Source organism: Strix uralensis, chromosome 5, assembly GCF_047716275.1.
Source record: "Strix uralensis isolate ZFMK-TIS-50842 chromosome 5, bStrUra1, whole genome shotgun sequence".
In the NCBI taxonomy this organism is placed as follows: domain Eukaryota; kingdom Metazoa; phylum Chordata; class Aves; order Strigiformes; family Strigidae; genus Strix; species Strix uralensis.
Window position 1 is genome coordinate 17,254,045 of NC_133976.1, and position 23,393 is coordinate 17,277,437.

Consider the following 23,393-nt stretch of genomic DNA (forward strand, 5'->3'; position numbering starts at 1 on the left):
AACCACCCTGCCATGGGCAGGGACACCTTCCACTAGACCAGGTTGCTCAAAGCCCCGTCCAACCTGGCCTTGAACACTTCCAGGGAAGGGGCAGCCACAGCTTCTCTGGGCAACCTGTGCCAGTGTCTCACTACCCTCAGTGAAGAATTTCTTTCTCACATATAATCTAAATCTACCCTCTTTGAGTTTAAAACCATTACCCCTCGTCCTGTCACTACACTCCCTGATAAGAGTCCCTCATCTTTCCTGTAGGCCTCCTTTAAATACTGAAAGGCCACTATAAGGATTATATATCATATATATTTTTATTCATATATATGTGAATAAATATATGAATATAATTTATTCAGGAGAAATGGCTGTACTGATTTCTTGATTTAAAGATGGTTTTACAGAATGTATCATACTCTCTAAAGGAAAAATGTGAGGCAGTAGTAAAAAATGGAGCTTGGAAGGGCTTGAGTCTTTTGAAATAAAACATGCGTAACATCAGCATGTGAGAATGACCATGGAAAATAAAAGACTTGTTTTCCTTTTCTGACAGTCCAGTTGGTACATGGAGTATATCATCAGATTTGCTGGCTGAACTGCTGACATTGGTTTTGGTAGCTTAAAATAACAGCAGATAGGTATGCCTAAACCACAGCCTTTTTTGAACATGTGTAAAACATCAGTCTGGTCTGTTTAATATAGGAGAAATATTAATAAAAAGATTGCTGCATAACAATTGATACATAAGTTCCAAACTTGGGTTCACAGTTTCTAATTACTATCAGTCTATTTCATTGGTGTAGAAACAGTAAATAGTTTGTTGCTGTTGACATGACTTAAATTATGAAATTGTGATTTATTATGAGACCCAAATGAGCTATTTTCGTGGGTGGTTTTCCTGGAAATGATTTTGGGACCTGAAGCTTCCATAGTACCTGTGAGGCAGGCAGATGATTTGGGTCTGTTGTCAGTGAAGACTATGCCATTGTCCTGCAAGAGCAGTTTTCCCCTAGTCCTAGTTGCATTATCTAAGTTAAACAAATTATTTATAAAAACTGGTAATAAATGTAGATTTTGTTGACCCTGCAAAGTTATACTTTTCTTTCTGGACACATTAAAAATTAGTAAATTTGTATCTATAATGTTACTGTTAAATCAAGCACTGCTGTTTTCCTGCAAAGCAAAAGTTTAACGAAAAAAGACAGGTTTTTCAAAACATTTAATGTTCTCCTGCTGTCCCCTCTGAACTTTCATACCTTGTCTCTATCATAAGGTGAAAGAGAGGAAGCTGAAGCATTTTCAATACCTTATTTGGATCTCCAGTGCTTCAGAGGCAGGATTACACCTGCAGGATTTATAAATTAAGAACTAAATCCAAAGGTATCATGTGTGGTCAGTTGTTCTAGCTTTTTTTCTTTAGGTGGGGTGGTGGTGGTTTTTCTGTGTGCCTTTTAACATTGTGTATATGACAAAAACTGAGCGAAACCAGCAGCCTGTTCTTCTGAAAGGCGATGGCTAAAACCTTGTCCACCACAGAATTCACTTTCCTGCTTGAAAGCTCTGCAATACATGAGTTTCTTGGGGGGGGGGGGGGGGGGGGGGGGGGAGGAGACAGGGCAAGAAAGAAACAGACTGTACAAAGACATCTTTTACAATTACTCATTTTACAATGTTTTACAATTACTTCTTTTACTATGACTTGTTTTACATCTTTTAAAATGAGCTGTTGGAGTCCAGAGGAGGGCCACAAAGATGATCAGGGGGCTGGAGCACCTCCCCTATGAGGACAGGCTGAGAGAGTTGGGGTTGTTCAGCCTAGAGAAGAGAAGGCTCCAGGGAGACCTTAGAGTGGCCTTCCAGTACTTAAAGGGGGATACAGGAAAGCCAGAGAGGAACTTTTTACCACAGAGTGTAGTGATAAGACAAGAGGTAACGGTTTTGAACTGAAAGAGGGTAAATTTAGGTTAGATATAAGGAAGAAATTCTTCACTGTGAGGGTGGTGAGGCACTGGCACAGGTTGCCCAGAGAAGCTGTGGCTGCCCCCTCCCTGGAAGTGTTCAAGGCCAGGTTGGACGGGGCTTTGAGCAACCTGCTCTAGTGGAAGGTGTCCCTGCCCATGGCAGGGGGGTTGGAACTAGGTGATCCTTAAGGTCCCTTCCAACCCAAACCATTCTATGATTCTGTGATTCTAGGACTTTGTAATATGCACTAAAGCCAGCAGGCTATTGCTATTTGAGTTAAAGACAGTTCCCAAGCTTTCAGCCTAGGTAGATCTGAGAAATGTCCAAACTGCTGGCCTGTCCATTATGTAACAGGTATACCTCTGGGCATGCAGCAGGAATACAGATATATACTCAAGGAAAACTTGCCTGCCCTGTTGTGACAGAGGTGGTCATCCTCCCCTCAGGGAGGATGTCCAGTAGCACACCAGGATTTGCCAGCAGCCTTCACCTGTGGGCTGGTGCATGTGTGCGGGATCAGATGTGTGCCCGTTTCATGGTTGGGGGAATATATATTCTGGCACATGGCAAATCTTGCAGTGATGTGAAAGGGACAGTCAGAGGTTCTGCAGGGAAAGAGAAGCGGAGAGTAGGCTCCCTCGCATCAGGATGACTCCTCCTGAGTGCTCTGCAGCCGTATCTTCAGGCCACTGTGATGAACACGGCAGCACAAGCGATGTAGGTTCACTGGTCTGGCAGCTCAATTTGTGAGCTGCAGCCTATGCATCTCCGAACTGTGTGTTTGATATTAGTAAGATGCATGTTTCTAAAAGCTACATATGTTAGAACAAGTAGCCAATCTGATTTACAAAAACTTAAGCAAAGGAAAAATCCACATCAGCTGTCAGTGACTGGTTCCAGGATTGAATTCTGCTCACCATTAAGTGTGCCCCCCTCCCCAGCTCTGTTCACTGGCTTCCTCTCTTCTGTCATCCTGAGATGCTTTTACCTGTCTGCTTTTACTTCCAAAGCCCTTCACAGTTCATATTGGTCTCCTACAGCCTAAACTTACCCTCTTACCTTGTTGTGTTTTCATAGCAGCAGTTTCAGGCATCCCATGCTTACTTCAGCTAGGGGAATCTCCCTTCATAATTTTCAAAATAAATGATTATTCAGTACCACTCTTTGACCCGTTGTCAAAACTCCCTCTCTCCTGCAAAAACCTTGATGATGGTAAGCTTCCAGGGCACTGAGACCATTGCCTGTCACACAACCCCAATTGCCTGGGGTTCTTCAAACTACTGTCAGAATGTCTAAATCCCTCTCTCTTCTCATGTACTTCAATGGTACGTTTACAAGGGAGGGATTATCCTTTTGCTTTCACTTGTAATATTAGTTCATGCTATATGGTTTATGACTGAGGTCCCTATGTCTTATGGCAATGCATTTAATGTGCCAATTGCCAATCATCTATTTTTTTCTTCTTATTCCTTTATGTGCTGTTCTTCAGAAAGCATCATCAAAGCTTTGCTCCCATGTTAAAGCATGATGAGATGGTACCTTGACAAGGGTGTTTGCCCAAGTAGGGTGACACTGGCGAAGTGTTGCATAGACACAGGAACGCTGATTCCAGCACCCACACCCGCCTGTTGAGAGCTGACACAGGTTCTGGTGCTACACTGTGCTTTGTAAACACTCCCTGAGGTACGCCGTGTAGGTCTTCTCATAAACCTTTCAGTTGATGTACCACTTTTGATTATGCACGGATACCAAAATGGGGTACACAATACTTACAAGAATTGTGTTGTCTACAGATACTACGTAATTACAAACATGTATCTCTTTGTTACTACGTATTCAAAATGTCCTGCAGTTCTTTGTTTGTTAGGGTTCTGTTAGTTTAGGCAATGCTGAAATTTGGGGTTTAAGCAGAGTTCAAACTCCAGAGGCTTGGACTATTGTTCCCAACAGCCACCGCCCCTCAGAGCTGCCAGTCAATTAACCGAGTTCATCAGGAGTTAGCAACCATACAATTAAAGAGTTTAAAAGAGGCTAACTGGCTGTATTTCAAGAAAGCTTGCAGGTTTTCTGAATGGAGTTACTTCCCTGAAAAAGTGGGAGTATGGAATGCCCCCCATCAAGGATTGGCTGGTGTATGTAGAGGTTGGTACTGCTGTGAGGAATTGATGAATTATGGAAAAGCAAGCTGTGGTTGAAGATTAATTAAATATATTGGTACAAGATTGAAGACTGAGCCAGTTGGTTCTGCAACAAAGGAGGCTTACAAATACAGTTTATTTCATGGTTTTATTCCTGAGTTTACAAAGGCATTACCATAAGTTAAAAATATGCAGATGCAAGTCCCATATAAACTCTCTTCAGCAATGGAGATGCAAATTTGACTTGTTCAGAGGTCTTCCTTTGCCTGCAGCGTAGTGGGTTTTATTGAATTTTTTTTCCTGTTGTTGTGACATGGCAGATTATTTGCCTGCTTATAGTGTATGTTTTACCATGGATTGGGACAGGTAATCTTAGCAGAGGTAGAGACTGGACAACTTAGGTTGAAAAATGAAAAGCTGGGGTGGATATACAAAACATTGACCAATAAAAACATAAATTGAACTTTTCTTCTTGCTAGCATATTGTGCTTAAAGTAAGTTTCATATACATGCGAAGGGTAACATAAATGTGTACAGTGCAAACAGGCGTATGTTATTCACAAAGTCATGTTCTGTACATTGCTTATTAAACTGCTTCACAGATTCAGTTCCACAAGTAGCAATAGTTTAAGCAGTTTCAAGTAAACTGTAATATGCTGAGACCATTTTTTTGTACCTCCTGGGTGTGGATAATCAACACAAATATTCATTTAAATATTTGACCAAAAAAAGCATATTGCTGCTATAAGGATGAATCCTTTCTTGACCAGACTCCCCAAATTGCTATTAGAAGGATCATGACAATCACTGTGTAAAGGGCATGGACTGTAGCAAGATCATCTTCATGCTGGTGCTTGAACCCAGAGCTGCTGTGCCAGTTCTCACTTTTGTTCCCATTGTTTTTCTGTCTGTGAGCACGGAGAGAATGTATCCTGCCATAACAAAAAGCAAGATTAAGATTAAAAATGATTCTTTTTTATTAACAGTTCAATAGTGTTTATAATGAAGTCCAGAGTGTGCATTGTATCATTGACTAGATTGGGGAAAGAGCTCTTCAAACTGTATGGGGCTAATAAAGTAATTTCCATAACTGGAAATACAAAACATTTACCAGCCATTTGGTATTTCTCTCCCACTGACAGGCAGAGAGACTGGGCATGGGCTTGTTAGAGGACGCACAGTGCTCTTCACTGTTGATACAGATCAGTTGTATGAGAAAAAACATACCCTTTCATTTTGCAATATTATGAAAGTGGCAGGGTTTTAAAAAAATTACCAGTTTCCAAAGCTTTAATCCATGAAAATAAGCACAGTGTGTGCTATGTGAGCTTTCCATCCTGCTCTGATAATGTGTTTCTATCTGCTTTTCAGAGGGGACTTCCCTCTGCAGTCTGTGTCAAGGTATTAATTAGCCAAAGATACTACACAAAGCATATGTGCAGGATTCTCTGGAGTAACATTGCTTTGCCACCTTTTCCAAATAGTTTGAAAGTAGAAGTGTTAGCCTGTGGTAACTGATCTCCAGTTATTGTTATCACCACTGAAAGTTGCCTGCTAAGCCCCAGTGGGCCTGCTTTTTTTTTTTTTTTTTTTTTTTTTTTTTTAAGAGAAAAGAATGTTGAATGTCCACAATTCCATCTGAACTGGAATGCCAAAAGGAGATCAATCAGCTTGTGATTTTCATGTAGCTTAGGAAGGGGTCTGAGGAGTATTAGATGTATTACAGCTCTGGTTCATACATGTTCCTGCTGTTATTATCACAGAAGAGAAGTTACCGAAAACATTACCGCAGATACAGTTTACAAGTAAAGAGCTTTTAAATACAAATTATATTTATATACTTATGAAGAGAGCTGTCAAAACTGATTTGTTAAAAATGAAAGACTAGGAAGTCCAATCTGCAAAAAGGCATTCATCAATAAAACAGAAGTTCTGCAGCTGAGATTTTACAGAAAGTAGCTGTAGAATTAGAAATGCACATTTAACATTCCTATCAGGACAAAGGCTACCTTCTGTCTTGTGTAACTGCAAATCAAATAACACAGTTCATGATTATCTGGCAGCATCATGTGAAGACCACGAGAGGAATATTCTGTCACTAGTTTGCTTTCCTATTCCTACCTGAGAGGAATGCAGTATGTGCAGCTTACCTCCTGGAAGCATTCATGTTGTCTTGGTGATTGAGTTCCCAATGCGTCAGATTTCTTCTTGCAGCGAGGAAAAAGGCCTTTTTTATCCTCTTGTTTCCTTGCATAAAAGAGGAATAGCTTCACTCAGTACCAACAAAAAGAATCTTTCTTCCAAGCCCACAAACTTGACCAACACTAATCTGGGAGCACTTCATACGTGTCAATCGTAAGTTCTCAAATTACTGGGTTTTTAAAGCTGATTTTGACATTGCTCTTCAAGAAATTCCCTGGAGCAGCTCACAAGGCAAGTAATGAGTAATCCCAACGACTGGCTTCTTTTAGCTGCTGGGATCCCTTCTTATAAACAGTAGCTCGCTGCTGAAGCATTGCCAAATTCATAGCAACACAAGTAATGCACAGATGGAGGGTGCTGGTGATGAAAAATGCAGGATGAGCTGTAACTTAGAACTACTTTCTATTAGATCACAGGCTATTTTGGGGTAAAACTTTGTTTCTTTCTACAACTGTAATTTGGTTTAACTTGCCTGGAGTGAAATTTCAAGCCACCATCACTTAGATATGCTCTAATATTCAAAGATTTTTATGAAAAAGTAGGTCCTTTCTTTAATAATCTGTTGACTTTTATAACACAGTCATATTCAATAAGCAGTTAATAAGCAGTGTATCAGTACAAAAGAAAACATCTGGACATTTAGGGTTAGTAACAAAGTCACATACATCCTATTCGTCCCTGACCAGCTGGAGCCATTAATTAATAAGAGACTATGCCAGTGCAGAAGTTCCCCCAAAAGCTGGGCGTTGCATGATTAGCTGGGTTAATGGTGGGTTTACTATAATAAGTCCAATGGTCCAGTAACTATGTGTAGGGCTTGTGAATAAACACATTTAAATTTGTAGTTTAGAAAAATAGGTCAAGGCCCTTCTTTCCCAAAGCAAAACGTGGGCACCTTCTTGCATCATCTTTAAACTGTCAAAAACATTAAAATAACTTCATTTTTCATTTATCTGTTACTTTAAGCTTATTGTCACATATAATTGCTGTTAAGACAAATCTGAACTTGTAGTCCTGGTGCATTTCTAAAGGCTTTTGCTTTTCCTTCACATAGCATTTATGTTTCTATATAAATAAAATTGGTTCCTTTAGTTCTAGTAAAACAATTAGCAATTTCCAAATATGTCTTGGGATATCACTTACACTCCAGAAAATTAAGACTGAGCTTGCATACTCATACTCTCAGTGGTCTTAAAACTCTTTTCTGTAAGTAACATTTAGAAAAAGAGCTATTTTAATTTCATCAACACTGTGTCTGTTTAACAGAAACTGATTTTGTCTCCATTTCCTTTAAGTAAAATTGTTACAAGACTAGTACCTCAGTGTGCATTTCAATAGAAGTGTACATGCTGTTTATGTGAGTAAAACTGTCACTGGAGCTACTGAGGATGTCATATCATTCTTCATTATTAGTAATATATTAAATATAGAAAAATGGAAATATTACAATGACTTAGAGGAAGAAATTTGGACATCAGTAAAGAATTGCTGACTTGAGTTGCTTTTTCAGACCTGATCCTGAGAATATAGGCAGTTACAACTTTTGGATTCTGTTTTCTTAAATAACATATGCATAGTGGTAGATGCCGCAATGAAAGCTGTACACTGAATTTTTCCTGTATGTTTTTAGTTTTCTTTATAATTTTTTCCTACTTCAGTCCTAAGATCTGTAGCACTTAAAGACTATTTGCCCTTTTCCCCGTTAGTTTCATCTTGGTTTTCTGTTTCTTACTGATGCTTTCACTTTTTGATTGAACTAAGCAAAAGGAGGTATGTGCAAGCCTCATCTCAGAAGTGTGAGATTGTTGATTTTTGGTCATATAAAACACTCTTGAGATCTCCCAACTTTTTGTCTTCTTTAATAATTTTCTTTATTGAAAATTATCCTTTATAATGTGCATGGCCCAGTTTTATTAATACAGCCACGGACCCTTGCTCAACTTACTGAAAAAAAAATTTGCTCTTGAGCTATTAGTGAGACACTCTGTAGGCTAAAGCAATGCAAGAGAAGAACAGTAAAAATGTAGAATTGAAATTGTTATATCAGTAACAGTAATTCAAGGACCCATAAAAAAACCACCAAACAGAACAGGTATAAAATCCTGAGATAAAAAGCTGGAAGACAGAAACTCTCTAATAATGAGGACTGGCCTGTTTTATGAGTGACAAAGCCTGACAGTTCCCCACCGGACTGACCATGGCCAGCCAGGAGGGACTCCTGGGGTCATGGGAGGGAGGAAAAGTGGGAGGTAAGCATGTTAACACTCAGCCTAGTAGCCTATTTGTCCCAGCCATTTACTGTGCATCTTAGTTAATACATAGGATACTTGCTATATACTCATGTTGCATGTATACCGCTTGCAAGGCTCCATGAAAGATACCAAAATGTAAGCAGCCAAGTAGAGAAAGGGTTATAAAATATTTTATCTTATGAAAATCTGCAGATCATGATCAACCATTTTTATTCAGCTGCTAGATTCCAGTCCAGTGATTTAGTTAGTCATCCCATAATACTCAGAACAGAATACATCACTTAACTGCAATTTCTGAGGCCATGCATATATTAGGAGAAAACCCTAAGCACTGTGCATCATTAAACTTCAGATAAAATGTGGAAAAGTGGTGTTTTCCTGGTGTTTCTTACTGACATGGGTCTACTTTTAAAACTATTCTATCAGTCAGCCCATATTAATTGGCAGTAGCTGTGACGCACATCTGGGAATCTTGATATTCCTTACGTCAGCTTAGTAACAGGTACGTATCCCTTTTGGTGCAGTTAAATGACTATACAGTCATATGCAGCAAAGGTGTGGAGGAAACAAAAGGAGTTCATCTTCACCCTCACAGAATCACAGAATCATCTAGGTTGGAAAAGACCTTGAAGATCATCCAGTCCAACCATTAACATAACACTGACAGTTCCCAACTACACCATATCCCTCAGCGCTATGTCAACCCACCTCTTAAACACCTCCAGGGATGGGGACTCCACCGCTGCCCTGGGCAGCCCATTCCAACACCCAACAACCCGTTCTGTAAAGAAATGCTTCCTAATATCCAGTCTAAACCTTCCCTGGTGCAACTTGAGCCCATTGCCTCTTGTCCTATTGCTTGTTACTTGATTAAAGAGACTCATCCCCAGCTCTCTGCAACCTCCTTTCAGGTAGTTGTAGAGGGCAATGAGGTCTCCCCTCAGCCTCCTCTTCTCCAGACTAAACAACCCCAGTTCCCTCAGCCGCTCCTCGTACGACATGTGCTCCAGACCCTTCACCAGCTTCGTTGCCCTTCTCTGGACACGCTCGAGTAATTCAAAGTCCTTTTTGTAGTGAGGGGCCCAAAACTGAACACAGTCATCGAGGTGCGGCCTCACCAGTGCTGAGTACAGGGGTAAGATCCCTTCCCTGTCCCTGCTGGCCGCGCTATTTCTGATACAAGCCAGGATACCATTGGCCTTCTTGGCCACCTGGGCACAGTGCTGGCTCATGTTCAGCCGGCTGTCAATCAACACCCCCAGGTCCCTCTCTGACTGGCAGCCCTCCAGCCACTCCTCCCCAAGCCTGTAGCGCTGCTGGGGGTTGTTGTATGCCTCACCACAACCAGCACGGCAGCTGTGCCAGCTGTCACCCTGAGGCTCTGCGCCCCGGCAGGGCTCTGAAGCCAAGTCCTTTAGGAGTGCCCAGACAACTCCTGGGCTCCTGCAGGTCAGGGCACAGGTCAGCAGACACCCGTCTCCCTACATGGCAGGAGCACGAGGTTTTCCCTTCCATTGCTGCCACCACCATGGCTGCCGAGCTCTGCCAGGCAAACCGGGCTCTGCAGCAACAAGCAGTGGGGATGAAACAGCAAGGCTGGAACCTGCACTTGAGGAGTGGAAAGCGCCCAAGGAGCGGCCTGGCCTGCGAGGCCGAGCGCAGCCGGAGGGAGCCAGCCGCCACCCAGCCACCCCACGGCCGCCTGCCGCAGCTTTCCGGGCAGCCTCTGATGGCCCTGGGTGCTGTGACGCTCCAGAGGCCCGTCTCTAGTTCTACCGGACCGGCAGCAGTTACACGTATCTACCCCGTTAAACACCGACCACGGCAGGCGGCTGCGGCCCAGCGCCGCGGACAGCAACGGGCGCGCGGGGGTGGGGGCGGTTGTCGGGTATCGTTCGAACCTGCCAGTGAGGGCGCGCGGGGCGCGTCACGTGCGTGAGCGCCATTTCAAACCTCCGGCGGCAGCGCTGCGCCGCGTCGTGCTCGGCGGCCCAGCGGAGGTGAGCGCAGCGCCCCCGGCTCGGCCGCCCCAGCCGCTTCCCGGGCGCTGCGGTGGCCGGGGGCCCGCGACCCGGCTGTGGAGGGGTCGTTGCAGGTGGGCGGGGGGGGGCCCTACGCGAGCTCGTCTGATGTGGGAGGTCGGCGGGCGGCTCCTCGTCCCTCGCGGGGCTCTGTGTGGCTTGTGAGCGGCTCCGCGCACGCCGGGCAGTTGTTCTCCCTGGGGTGTGTGCGGGGGGTCCCCTGGGATCCGGCGGGCTCTGCTGAGCTGCCCCGTGAGGGACCAGTGCTGGTAGGTCCGTGCTCGGCGGTAGTCCCGTCGGCCTGGCCGCGCCGCATGAGGTACTCTCCCTGAGGGTCTCCTGGCTAACCTCTCGGTAAAGCCTGAGCGGGTTGTCTTAAGGTAGGGACGAGTCTACCTTTGCTCACAGAAGATCGTTTCTGATGGGTTTCTGGCCACAAGTGAAAGGCGCTGTCTTAAGCACAGCACGCGTTTCTTCTGCAGAGCAGAGATGTGCTGAGTCTCGGTTATGCCAGTCTCGAGTTAGTGCTGTGAAAAGTTATTTTAGCTTGGGTGGCAGTGCTCTGCTGTAACTGTATAGCTGTGTTGCCCATTGCAGCTGTATTCATACAAGGAGTTCAGTTGCTGAACACTGAGTTTGCATTAAGGGCATTCAGAAATCCTAGGCATCACTGCTGTCTTTGAAGGCTTTTTACAGAGGTTGCAACACTTTACATATAGATAGTCTCGGATAATTCAACAGCATGCTTCAAGAGAGCATGGTAAGATGTGTGACATCCCACAAACTGTGTTTGTGTGGCTGTCTCTAACCATAACATATGAGTCTTTAAAGGGAGTATTTACCTCCTTCCTAATTTGGCAGTATCATACAATTCTGTGACCTTATTGTTGTTCTTTTAAATCTACTGCATACCTAATTTTGTATTTTCCAGACACTATGGAGGAAGGAAAAGAAATGGCAGCACACGGCTCAAGTCAGGTGACTGAAGAAAGTTGCGTGCGCAATGGTAGGTGGAGAACATGTTGGGGTATTCTCTACCTGGTGTATTCCTTATTAAAAGTTATGACAGTTTAGATCAGTAGACCTCCTGTATCTGCTTTGTATCTTCTTCTGTGTACTCATTTCATTGGATGGGCTGTTGTTCCCAGTCTCAGAACTACAAGCCTCCTTGGGAGCTTGTGGAGCACTGGTACTACAGCATGTGTAGTAGTGACGTGTCATCCATCTCTCTTCTATAGATCTAATCTGAGTTCTTCCTTTTTCTTTGTCTGTTGCAGATTCAGTTAATATTTAGTTTATATATTAGCTAACAAGAAAACTCTGGCTCACTGTTAGTGTCCTGTGCTGGTCTGAACTGGAAAAGAATGGACAGTTGGAAAAGATAAGACAGCTGCATTGTCCTGTAGCTCTAGATAATATATTTTCACTTTTCTTGATTAGAGGCTGCTGATACCCTTTCCCATGGCCAGATCCCATGTTACTATTATGGATGTTTAGAAATTAGCGTTGAGATCTTTCATGATATTTGGGCATTCATCACAACTATGATCATATTCACAGCTGTACCTTCAATTTCCTTGACCTAGAATATGTGATTTTAATTATTTAAACTTGGTAGCTAAAACTTTCTTTGCCATCTGACATCAGCTTCACCAAATCATCAAAACATAATGCAATCATTTTTATTGCAAATCCCCACTGTCACAAAATCTTTTTTGTTACAGTTTCAGACTTTCCTCTTCTGACTGATGAAAAGTTTGATTTTGACCTTTCACTCTCTCCAGCAAGGTAAGTGAAGTGTCTACAGGTAAATATACTTTTAAAATGGATACACATAAGGTGCTGGGCTGACTTATTTTTCTTTGTAGTGGAAATGAAGATGAAGTTTTTATTGGACCTTTGGGACACAAAGAAAAATGTATCGCTGTCAATATTGAAGCAAGGAAAGATGCTGAAAAAAAGAGTGTGCCTGCTTCTGATGATAAACTCATGTGGAGCCCACTTACAGGAGAGAAATTTGTGGAAATTTTCAAAGAAGCTCATTTGTTAGCACTACAGATAGAGACTGGAAGCAAGAATGAACAGACTAAAATAAGCCAATCAGAAGAAAAGGAAAACAAGATTATAGAAAAATTTGTGGAGGACTCAAAGTCAAAATTGAAAATACTGAGAAACCAAAATAAAGAGAAAAGTCCCAGGGCTGTTAAAAGGGAGACATACTGTGTGCAGGATAGCCCAGCATATCAGCTGCCACCTTGTTTTCAGAAGGAATCGGATAAACTTTTGTCAAATGACAAAACACATGCTCTTCATACTCCTCCAAACAGAAGCCCTGTTAAAACTCATATATCTCCTACAAAAATTGCCAGTTCACCTCTGACACAAGAACAGAAAACTAAGGAAAAAAATATGAAGGCAACTGGCAAACTGCCAATGGCAAAACCTTCAACTGCTCTTGGAAAAAGCAATTTGACTATTGAAAAGGTAAAGACAGCTTCTGGGCAACAATGTTTTCTTTAAACATGGCCTTTGTGTGTTTTAGGAATGTTTAAACTGTCTACAAGCTTTTACTTTTTAAAGTGAACTTTAATCTTATGATGTTTCTCTAACTCAAAGATCCTTAGGCAGGAAACATTATAAACAAAAAAGAAAAGTCAGGGCAGATACTATGGTATAGTAGCCAACTAGTTCATCTATTATGACAATGTAGAGCATCTGCAGGCAAACTTCTTTTCCATTGTATTCTGGTTTTGTGAATACCATCATTCCTGGCTTCTGTTTAAACACTGGTTTTTTGCTGGTAAAATTACTGCACTGTTCTTGGTGACTTAATGTGCAAAAATGGAATGGCTTTGTTTACAGTTAACCCTTGTCAATGGAGGTGAGGAGGGGGAAAAAACCCACAATTATTTTAGTAGAACAGGAAAATCTTTTGGCTCTAGTTCTCTCCACAACTTGTCTCAGATCTCAATTGCATGTTTTAGTACTTAGCAAATACACTCACTAGGCTAAACTACATTAGTCTGAAGACTAAGGACTTGACTGGGTTCAAAGGCTTCTTCATTGTTGGCTTGGTTTCTTAACAAAATCAATTTGTGTAAAAAGCTTTATAGTAGTTCCTAGAAATGCTAGTAGCTTTTAAAATGTTGCATTGAAATTTGCAGCCCAAACCAGGAAAACATACTAGTATTTCTACAAAAAGAGACTTGAATAGCATGGGATCATCTGAAGATCTAACTTCTGATAAATCTAGTACAACTTCAGATGTCTTCGAGTCTTCGTTAAGTGGCAGTTCCTCAGTGCAAGACAAAAAAGCCCTTCCTGCTCCAAGTAAGGTAATGGCAAACAATATGAAAATATTTTTTGTGATATTCTGATAAAAAGAAAAAACTGAATATAGTTTACTTTCTATTTTAAAGCAATATTGTTGTTTATAACAGTTTTAAGGAAAAGTAGTTTCTGTTCTGTAATTGCTATTCTTGAATGTGTGTACTAAGTCTATAACACAGTGAACATACTTAAGAGCAACTATAAATGTGTTGGATTAACAAGCATTACCGTTGTTTTTAAAGCACTAGCTTGCAGGTAAGTGATCAGCAATTTTCTGCAAGAAACAGTTTTTGATGTGTGTAGTTAACTATACATACCATATGAAAAAGTTGCTGTAACTTATCATAGAATGGTTTGGGTTGGAAGGGACCTTAAAGATCACCTAGTTCCAACCCCCCTGCCATGGGCAGGGACACCTTCCACTAGAGCAGGTTGCTCAAAGCCCCGTCCAACCGGGCTTTGAACACTTCCAGGGAGGGGAAAGCCACAACATCTCTGGGCAACCTGTTCCAGTGCCTCACCACCCTCACAGTGAAGAATTTCTTCCTTATATCTAACCTAAATCTACCCTCTTTCAGTTCAAAACCATTACCTCTTGTCTTATCACTACACTCTGTGGTAAAAAGTTCCTCTCTGGCTTTCCTGTAGCCCCCTTTAAGTACTGGAAGGCCGCTCTAAGGTCTCTCCGGAGCCTTCTCTTCTCCAGGCTGAACAACCCCAACTCTCTCAGCCTGTCCTCATAGGGGAGGTACTCCAGCCCCCTGATCATCTTTGTGTCCCTCCTCTGGACCTGCTTGAGCAGGTCCCTGTTCTTATGTTGGGGGGCCCAGAGCTGGACACAGCACTGCAGGTGGGGTCTCACAAGAGTGGACTAGAGGGGGAGAATCACCTCCCCTGACCTGCTGGCCACACTTCTCTGGATGCAGCCCTGGATAATTTGTATGAAGGTAGAATACCTATAGCTGTCAGGAGTTGTTCTGAAGCTTTAGACACCTGCTTCCATGCTGCATGCCACTTCACTGATTCATGGAATGGTTGATGATGGAAGGACCCCTTGAGGTCACCTGATCCAACCCTCTGCTCAAGCAGGACCACCTAGAGTTGGTTGCCCAGGACCATGGCCAGATGGCTTTTGAATATCTCCAACAATGGAGACTCGGCAACCTCTCTGGGCACTCTCTGCCAGTGCTCAGTGACCCTTGCAGTATAAAAGTCTTTCCAGATGTTCAGAGGTAGAACCTCCTGTGTTTCAGTCTGCCCATTGCCTTAGGTCCTGTCACTGGGAACCGCTGGACACTGTCTTTTCAGATATTTGTATATATTGATGACATCCACCTGGAGCCTTCTCTAGGCTGAACAGTCCCAGCTCTCTAAACCTTTCCTCAGATGGGAGATGTTCCAGTCCCTTCATCATCTTAGTGGCCCTTTGCTGGACTCTTTCCAGTAGCTCCAGATATTGGGGAGCCTGGAACTGGACACAGATCTTCAGGTGTGGCCTCCCCAGTGGTGAGCAGAGGGGAAGGATCATCTCCCTTGACCTCCTGCTGCCAACACTCCTAATGCAGCCCAGGATACTGTTAGCATTCTTTGCTGCAAGGGCATGTTGCTGGCTCATGTTCAGCTTGTCCACCAGTACTCCTAAGGGCCTTTTCTGCAAAGCTGATTTCCAGCTGGTTGGTGCCCAGCATATACTGGTGCCTGGGGTTACTCCTTTTATTCTTTAATCCCTTTAAGTCCATACTCAAGTTTGTGGCAGGGACAAAAATAACAGTCCACCTCCTAGATCTGATGTTCCAGTTCTGTATAATAACACAGATATAATGAACTCTTTCTAAGAAAATTAACTTTTTAAACTGTAATCTGAGGAAGGAGCTTCTCTAAAATTCACAAATAAGCTAGAATACCAAGAAAAAGCATGGCAAAATAATGTGTTATATAGGTTTTTTGCTTTTGAATAAACTATATTCTCTGATTCAGCCTGGCTTAAAGAAGATAACACATCTGAAACTTCCCAGTGTTGCCAGTGGTCTCACAAGAAAGACTTCATCTTTGTCATCGATTTCCAGCATGAACTCAAGTCTGAATTCAAGTTTACCCATTTCTCCCATAGGAAAAAATGGTAATCACTCTTACTACAGATTTGTGGCACAAATCAATTTTGGAGTAGTTCAGCATGCCTTGAACTGTGGATTTGGATATGTTTTAATGCTGTCCAGTACATACAAGCACTAAGAAACATTTTCAATGGAGAATAAAATTTTGTAGCCTAGCCCAATAAATATCTGTGGACTAAAGATAAACCTTACACTTCTATCATTGGTAAAAATTAAGTTCACGTAAGCCTGATGCCTATTTGCAAGGGTCTGACACAGCTAGAAAGTAATGCCTTGGGAAACCTAATCCTTTTGTACATGATCTTATAGACAAGTACATGAGCTTCTAAATGCCTTAAGCTTGTCTAACTTGAATTTAAAAAAAAAAAAAAAAACCAAACCCACAACCCAACACTAAAAAAACCAAAATATGGAAGGAAGGTGGAAGGCCTAGTTCTGAGTTTCCGTAAGCCTAATCAAAGGATGAGCTTTACTCGAGCAGATTGGGGGGGGGGGGGGAGCCAAAACAAAAAAAACTTCTGGGGAGATAACTGAATACAAGCAAGAGGCTTATACTATGAGGACATCAATTTGACCCTTTCACTAAGCCTTGAAGGATCAGGAGAATAGTCTCCTAAAACTACTGACAGATGTAAGCACCACAGTTCTTGTAGATTTATCAAGATATAAAGTTACTGCAAATTTTTCTTTTGTACTGTGTTTCTGGATGGATAATAATATATCAGTAAAAGTTAATGCTTAGTAAAAATTATTTTATATGATAGAAGTGTCTAGTCAAGATTTATCCTATTAATGAAAGTAACCTACAAACTAAAAGAACCATACAGAGAACTAAGAAAAGTACTTGTGTGGTAGTTTAGCCTATGGTGTTAATCAGTGTAACTTGAACTATTACCTTTTTGAATGCCTACTTAAGAGCTAACTGTGCTGGGAGAAAATGTTGAAAATGTAATTTGAATCTGCAGACTGTTTTGGCATTCCTTGAAGAATATTCTTTGACTTGATTGCAGTAATTAAGGAATCTGGTGAGGAGACTTTCTTAAACAAACAAAATTGCAGGAGAATTCAAGGAGTAAGTTTTCAGTAGTTGTACATGTTCTCCTCAAACTTAGATTGTTTGAACATAAATTTAAATGGTGTAAATTGCTGTTTTTCTTTCCTGTATGTATCATTATTCTGCTTAGTCAAAAACTTAGCAGTAAGCGATGATTCAGAAGTATAACAACTTTCTATTTCAGGAAAATCAAGCACGTCTTCAAAAGCTAGTGCAAGTGGCTCTAAACTTTCATCTAGTACAAACAGGCTGGCCCTTGTCAGACCTACCAGAGTGTCATCTCTGCAGGCTGCCAATACTGAGAAATCCAGAAAGCAAGCAAGATCAGCTAGTACTACCAAAACATCTAGTGGTGTAAGCTTGGCTAAATCTTCAGCTTCTGCAACACCATCTGAGGCTGTAGGCAGTGGAATTCAGAGGCTGAGCTCTGTTCCCAGTCTGCAGAAGCTTTGTCAGCAGAATAAAGATGGAAGTGCAACAGAAGGAAGCCTGTGTCCAAAGCCCAAAGCTAGAGTTTTGTCCGTTCCTGCTAGTCAAAGTAAGGTTCCAGTGAAGACTGGAGGTAAGCACATACTTTGCATGACCTGTCTTCTAGATTGGCTATTAAAAGCAAATGTTACCTTGAATGCTGGTTATTTGTTCCATTACAATTCTGTCCACTTCTTGAAAAGAATTATTTTAACTGAAAGATATAAGTTATTTTAAAAATAAATATGAATGTGGATAGCAAATAACAAAACTTTTCTCTTTAGATACACCAAACAAATCAGCACCAAAAGCAACACCATCTCTTGGATTAACATTTTGTGGCACACTTGGAAGGTAGGGCTTAACTGAAAATTGAATGTACCAAGGCATACTTCTTAGAATGCAACATGGTCGGATGTTGCAATAATCTTTAAAAGTTCTAACTTCATTGTCTAGTCCTCTGGGCCCCTCCAGGTTAGTTGTGTTAATGCCTGTTGGAACTGATTTAAAAAAAAAACAAACGCACAAACCGAAACAAACCCTGAAACCCAAAACTAAACCAAACACACCCCCCACCTCTCCAGAATGGAGTTTTCTTTGCAGTGCTAAATAGACTCAGGTCATTCATAAAAGAATTCTAATGAAGTAAAGCCCATACTATGCTGTGATTATCAACTTTATGATGATTACTGTTTCCTTGCTGACCAAAGGGAAGCTGATTTCTAATGTTTGTAGAATAGTTTGAATTAAACTGTTTCTAGAAGCTTTTGGCTAATGCATGTTCCTCTTTTTAGTGCCATGGCAGTCAGCACTCCTATGAAAGCCTCAGAAGATCAGTTCTTTCAGAATTCTTGTGTTCTTGAGACATCTGTCTCCATGACTCCTGCCAGTCTGAAACGGTCTGGTTTACCTACACCTGTTCGTCGTATCTCAGGATTTCCAGCAGTGACTCCTAAAACTGCACCAAGAATGGCATTTTCTTCACATGCTGCATCTGCTCACCACCGTTCCAGCTTTTCTACCAAAAAGACTTTTACAGCTGGGTAAGAAAGAAACCTCCATGAAATGAGTATTGTAGACAAACTGCCTCTAAATGAATTTTAATTATGACTTTCAGGTTTCAGGGACCTCTGCTAAATGTTAGAATAAAGCGTTTGAGCACAGATGCTGTATAGGCCTAATAAAGATTTCTGTCTTATGACTAGTAAAATACTATAAGCCTTACTGAGATGAGTCAATATCTAACATTAAAGAATTAACTTCCTATTAGAGATTATATTTGTATTTCTTTAGCTAGCAGACAACTTAAGACTTGTATCTGATGCTCTGACTGAAAACATATTTGGCGTTGGCGTTATTTTGCTATTGCCTTCTGATGAATGGAAGTAGCTGGCTAAAATACGTATTGCTCTTAACTTTGTTTTATACTGTTGCCAACACTTCTGTAAAATTACACTTTGTTAAAGCATCAGTCAAAAAGCCAAGGATTTAGTTGACTGGCATTTACTTTCTGTGCAGGTTTATCTGTCTCATTTGAAATAATTGCTTGCAGAATGGATGAATCCTACACTGTTGTTAATTATGTTTGTTTTCTCTGAACATAATGTTGGCTTTTTCATATTATCAGTTCAACATCTCACAAGTGCCATATATATATACGCAGGCTTGCTTCATGGTTGGTGGAGATGAACAGTATTAAAGCAGGAATGAATCACACCTAGAAAACTCTTCCTACGTTATGTTTACTTAGGCTAAATGCCCAAAATAGTCTTTTCTCTCAAGAAAACAATGACTTTAATGATGCTCTACAACGACTTTATCATACTACTCAGATTACATGCCCTGGCCTTTCAGCTGGTGTCAGTACTTCCCCTCATCAGGGGCTGAAATGGGTTTCTCAGTGATATGCAGTATCAGTACTTGTTTGCCAGTTGTTTCTTTGAAGTCTAAAAAAAATAAATTCCCATGTGTGAAGTTTAGGCTGCATATATATTTCAATTTAAGATTAAAATAATCATCATGAAGTTGTTAGCTCTTTTTTTGCATGGATAGGCTATAAATTTATTGCAGCATAAAATATCTTGTATTTTGCAAGTAACTAGCATACTTCTGGATATAAATATGGGAAGCCTTTTGGCCATTAAAACTTATGGTAAAAAAGGAGAAAATTAGATTAGGGCATTGGCTTGCCTGTCTGTAGTATTTCATGCTGATTATAGAACTCAATTACTGCCAATGCTCTTTTCCCTAGTTCTAAACAGACAAGAGAGAGTAAGACACAGGTATCTTCTTCAGAAGATGATATATCTCCTCCACTTGTGCTACCTCTTGCACTTAACTTCTCGCCAGAAAAAACTGCTGCAGAAGTAGTAGAAAATGAATTAAAAGAGGCTGAAGTACAAAATCAGTTGGCTGAAGAGAAACAAACTGAGGTAAGAAATGACAATACATTTTTCTACAGAACTAGTAAGTAAAACTGCATGAAAACAAATTATTTCAATATGAAGGATAATGTACACACAAAGTTAAAATGGATTAACTAAGTGTGTGCACCCTCTAGTGCCTGTTTTCAGCAGTAGACATCTGTTCAGTGTTTCCACTAAGCTCGCTCCCATCTCAAAGCTGAATGGTCAAATCCTTGCAGATTTCATATTAAATTTCCAGTTCTGGATAGGTGCTGTGAAATCCTTGTGGATTTGATTAGAAAAGCAGTGTCACAGGGCAGTTCCTATTGCAGCCATAAAGCCCTCTTGAAAAAATAAAATAAAATGCACTGCTGTAGCTGAACTTAATCACTTAACAGCAGTACAAACCTGCCTACAATGAGTGAGGATTAAACCCCAAAGTCCATGTAGCAATAAACTTAGTTAAGTGTCATGTACTTAGTCCAGTGAACACTTTTTCATTCTCCCAAGAATCTACTGGCTTCATGTTGAAAGCTGGTGCTCCACAGGCATTAAGGAGAGAGGACTGAACTGGTAGTTCTGAAATATTAACCTGTAAAAGTGGCTATTGATTTACAAATATTCAGTTGTAGAATAATCTGAAGAATAATTACTTGATGTTATTGCATCAGTATTTTCCTTGTTAGCTTGCTTGATGACACACTATGTTACAGAATTGCTTAGCACATGTATAGAGTAGTTAAATTGGACAAAAGCATAACTAAATTTTAGAGCTCTACAGAATAGTTTATATGTCTAAATAACATTGCACAATAATTGTAGTCAAGTTATTTAAATATTAAGGGAGTTATTACTCTTCAGTTTTAAATCTGACTTAAATCTGCTTATAAGCGAAAGATTGTTTTATGCCCCAAGGAGCTCTTTTGCTTTGTCTCACTGCATTTTCCCTATTTGTGATGTAGCCCTTGGCAGAGCAAGAGCTGAGGTTTTTACACTGTGTGCAAACAATCCTGCATGAAAAATACCCAACCTGTAAATTAAGTCTGTCCTGTGGTTATTACAACTGTATAAGCTAAATTGACTGCCTAATTATTTATGAAGGAAGCATGGAGAACAGAGGGAAAAACCTGAATTATCTTTTTTTTAAGGCCTTACTGGTAGATATTGGAGTAGACAAATCTCTTCCAAACACTTTGGAATGTGAAAGTAGACCTCTGATTGACCTTTCCAATACTCCTGAAGTGAATAAGATTACTGTTCTAAAGCCTGCATTCTCAGGGCATGTGAAGGTAAGTTTTTTTTATATTCAAGTCTTCTGGTGCAAATATGCTAGCAGAAAAATGTCAACTGGCTGCATATACTTGTCTGCAGAGCAGTTCCACAGTACTGTAAGAATTATTTAATATTGGCTCGATATGTTCAATACAATACTACATACTAGGGTGCTCTTAAGTAAAGAGAACATAATGTCTAAAATAAAACTGTACTTTAAACTAGAGTTCAGTGAGCAATCTGCAAATAGGAAAAGGAGGATGGAGAATTTAATGCTTAAAGCAGTTAAAGAATTAAACTGTTCTGAAGCAGGAAGTGAATTCTTGTCTTCAGTAGAGTAGGCATGCTGACTCTTGTTCTTTTCTTACAAATTTTCACTTCTTGGCAGCAGCAGCTCCTTTTCAGCAAAAAAAGCAAGGCTGTCTCTCCTGTTTAACTCCTCTCCTAATCCCCTCCTTAGTTGAAAGATGTGTTGGTATCTACTCTAAATTTGACAAGCATTTCTGGGCAAGTGCTTTTTGTACATGGGTGGCTTGAAGGTAGATGCCTTTAGATATTGTCAAATGAATGGTGATAACTATGAGGATATAGCCTTTGACAGCATTAGATGTGGTTGGGATCAATTTAGTATCAGGTCCTTCAAAGTATCTCAAAAGAGGATCACAGAAGTCTGATATCTGGGACAAGTTCAGAGGAGTTCAGCAGTGCTCTGCCCTGACTGGATGACAGTGTCATTTGAATGTGTGTAGTAGTGAAACTTAGAAAAGCCTTTTAGGCTTTTAAGGTGAGTATGGGCAATAACCACCTTGTGAGAAGCTTGTGCTTGGCTAAGAATGAGCTAGATGTTTGAAAACCTGAACCTAAAAGCTTGAGTGTGGTGCCTGTATTGGTCTTCTGGATATTAATAGGAATCCTAAACAAAAAAAGTACTTGAAGACTATGTTAATAGAGATTATCGCTGCTAGTAGTTATACAATACTGACTACAATAGCTAAATTTTATTATTTTTCTTTCAGCTAATTGATTTGAGTTCACCTCTTATCACTCTGAGTCCTGATGTAAACAAAGAAAATCTGGATTCCCCTCTGCTCAAGTTCTGAACTTGAATTGAAATGAAGAATTCTTGGTGTCTGTGATCTTTAAAGTGTTTACGTGTTACTCTTCATACATTTTTTTTTTTGAAGATGGCTATAGATAATCTGATGAGCTGCATTAAGACAATAGAATTCTAACAGTCTTGATATAGTCAAACTGACTCTGATTAATGGTTCTGTTCATGGATGTGCTGCAATGGGTGTATTTAAACTGTGTTGCTCTAAGGCAAAAAGGGATATTCTCTGTATTGGAAGCCTGTCTCTATTTCCTATCAATTGTCCTTTGATTCCTTGTCCCCTATTTACAATGAATATTTAATTTAAAATGGGTTGTTTACCAAACTGTTGTACAAAATGCAACCTCTTCTAGTGTTTCACTATTGATTGGTTCTCCATACAGTGTGGTCTTTCATACAAAAGTGTAACAAGTTTGGAAATAAACGTTCTACTCTTCAATGCTAGTGGACTCTGCTAACAGCAACAGCTGAATTTGTGTGATTCAAAGGAGAAAGCAACAGCTTGTTACTTCCAGATCGTTTAGTCTTTACATTTGAAGGTTAGACTTGAACTTTCTCACTCTCAAAGAATAGAAAAATGCTTTTTTTGCCACACTCAGATAATACAGGGGGAGTTTATAAATACAGGGGGCTGAATGGAGATGAAATGCACACAGTAGTAGCCCATAAATGTCTTGGAGACTACAGACTTCTCTGCATCTACTAGCTTAATATACTTATGAAAGATTATCAAAAGATGGAAATGGTTTTTCAACTGTTTGTATTAATTCAAAAAGTGGTGGAAAGGGGAGACTAAGCCATTAAGTTGGAAGAAGTGTTCAGAGGTGTTTGTCAAACATTTTGATGCCTGGTTTTGAGCATGAGAACTTTATGACCAAGCAGGAGTCAAATGTGTGCTCCTAAAAGCAGGCACCTGGCCACCAGAGTATTTCTGGGATTCACCACCTGTAGTGACTAGCCTAACTCTTCACGGGGGTTCAGACACAGTTGACAGCTCCATCTGTCTTTAACTAAGCCTCATTCCAACCTCAAGGTACAAGTCGGTTACTCACACAGCCAGAGACTCTTGAAGC

At 40.8% G+C, this 23,393-nt stretch overlaps 1 protein-coding gene across 1 annotated transcript; it reads left to right on the forward strand.

Annotated features, from left to right (window-relative positions):
* Positions 1–10,511: 10,511 nt before the first annotated feature.
* Positions 10,512–22,691, forward strand: GTSE1 (G2 and S-phase expressed 1). Its single transcript, XM_074869326.1, has 12 exons — positions 10,512–10,545; positions 11,498–11,572; positions 12,291–12,354; positions 12,435–13,050; positions 13,731–13,901; positions 15,874–16,015; positions 17,249–17,626; positions 17,817–17,886; positions 18,327–18,575; positions 19,784–19,964; positions 21,086–21,226; positions 22,226–22,691. Exons 2-12 carry the CDS (start codon positions 11,503–11,505, stop codon positions 22,307–22,309), a joined length of 2,166 nt encoding a protein of 721 aa, XP_074725427.1. The 5' UTR covers positions 10,512–10,545; positions 11,498–11,502; the 3' UTR covers positions 22,310–22,691.
* The last annotated feature ends 702 nt before the right edge of the window (positions 22,692–23,393 follow it).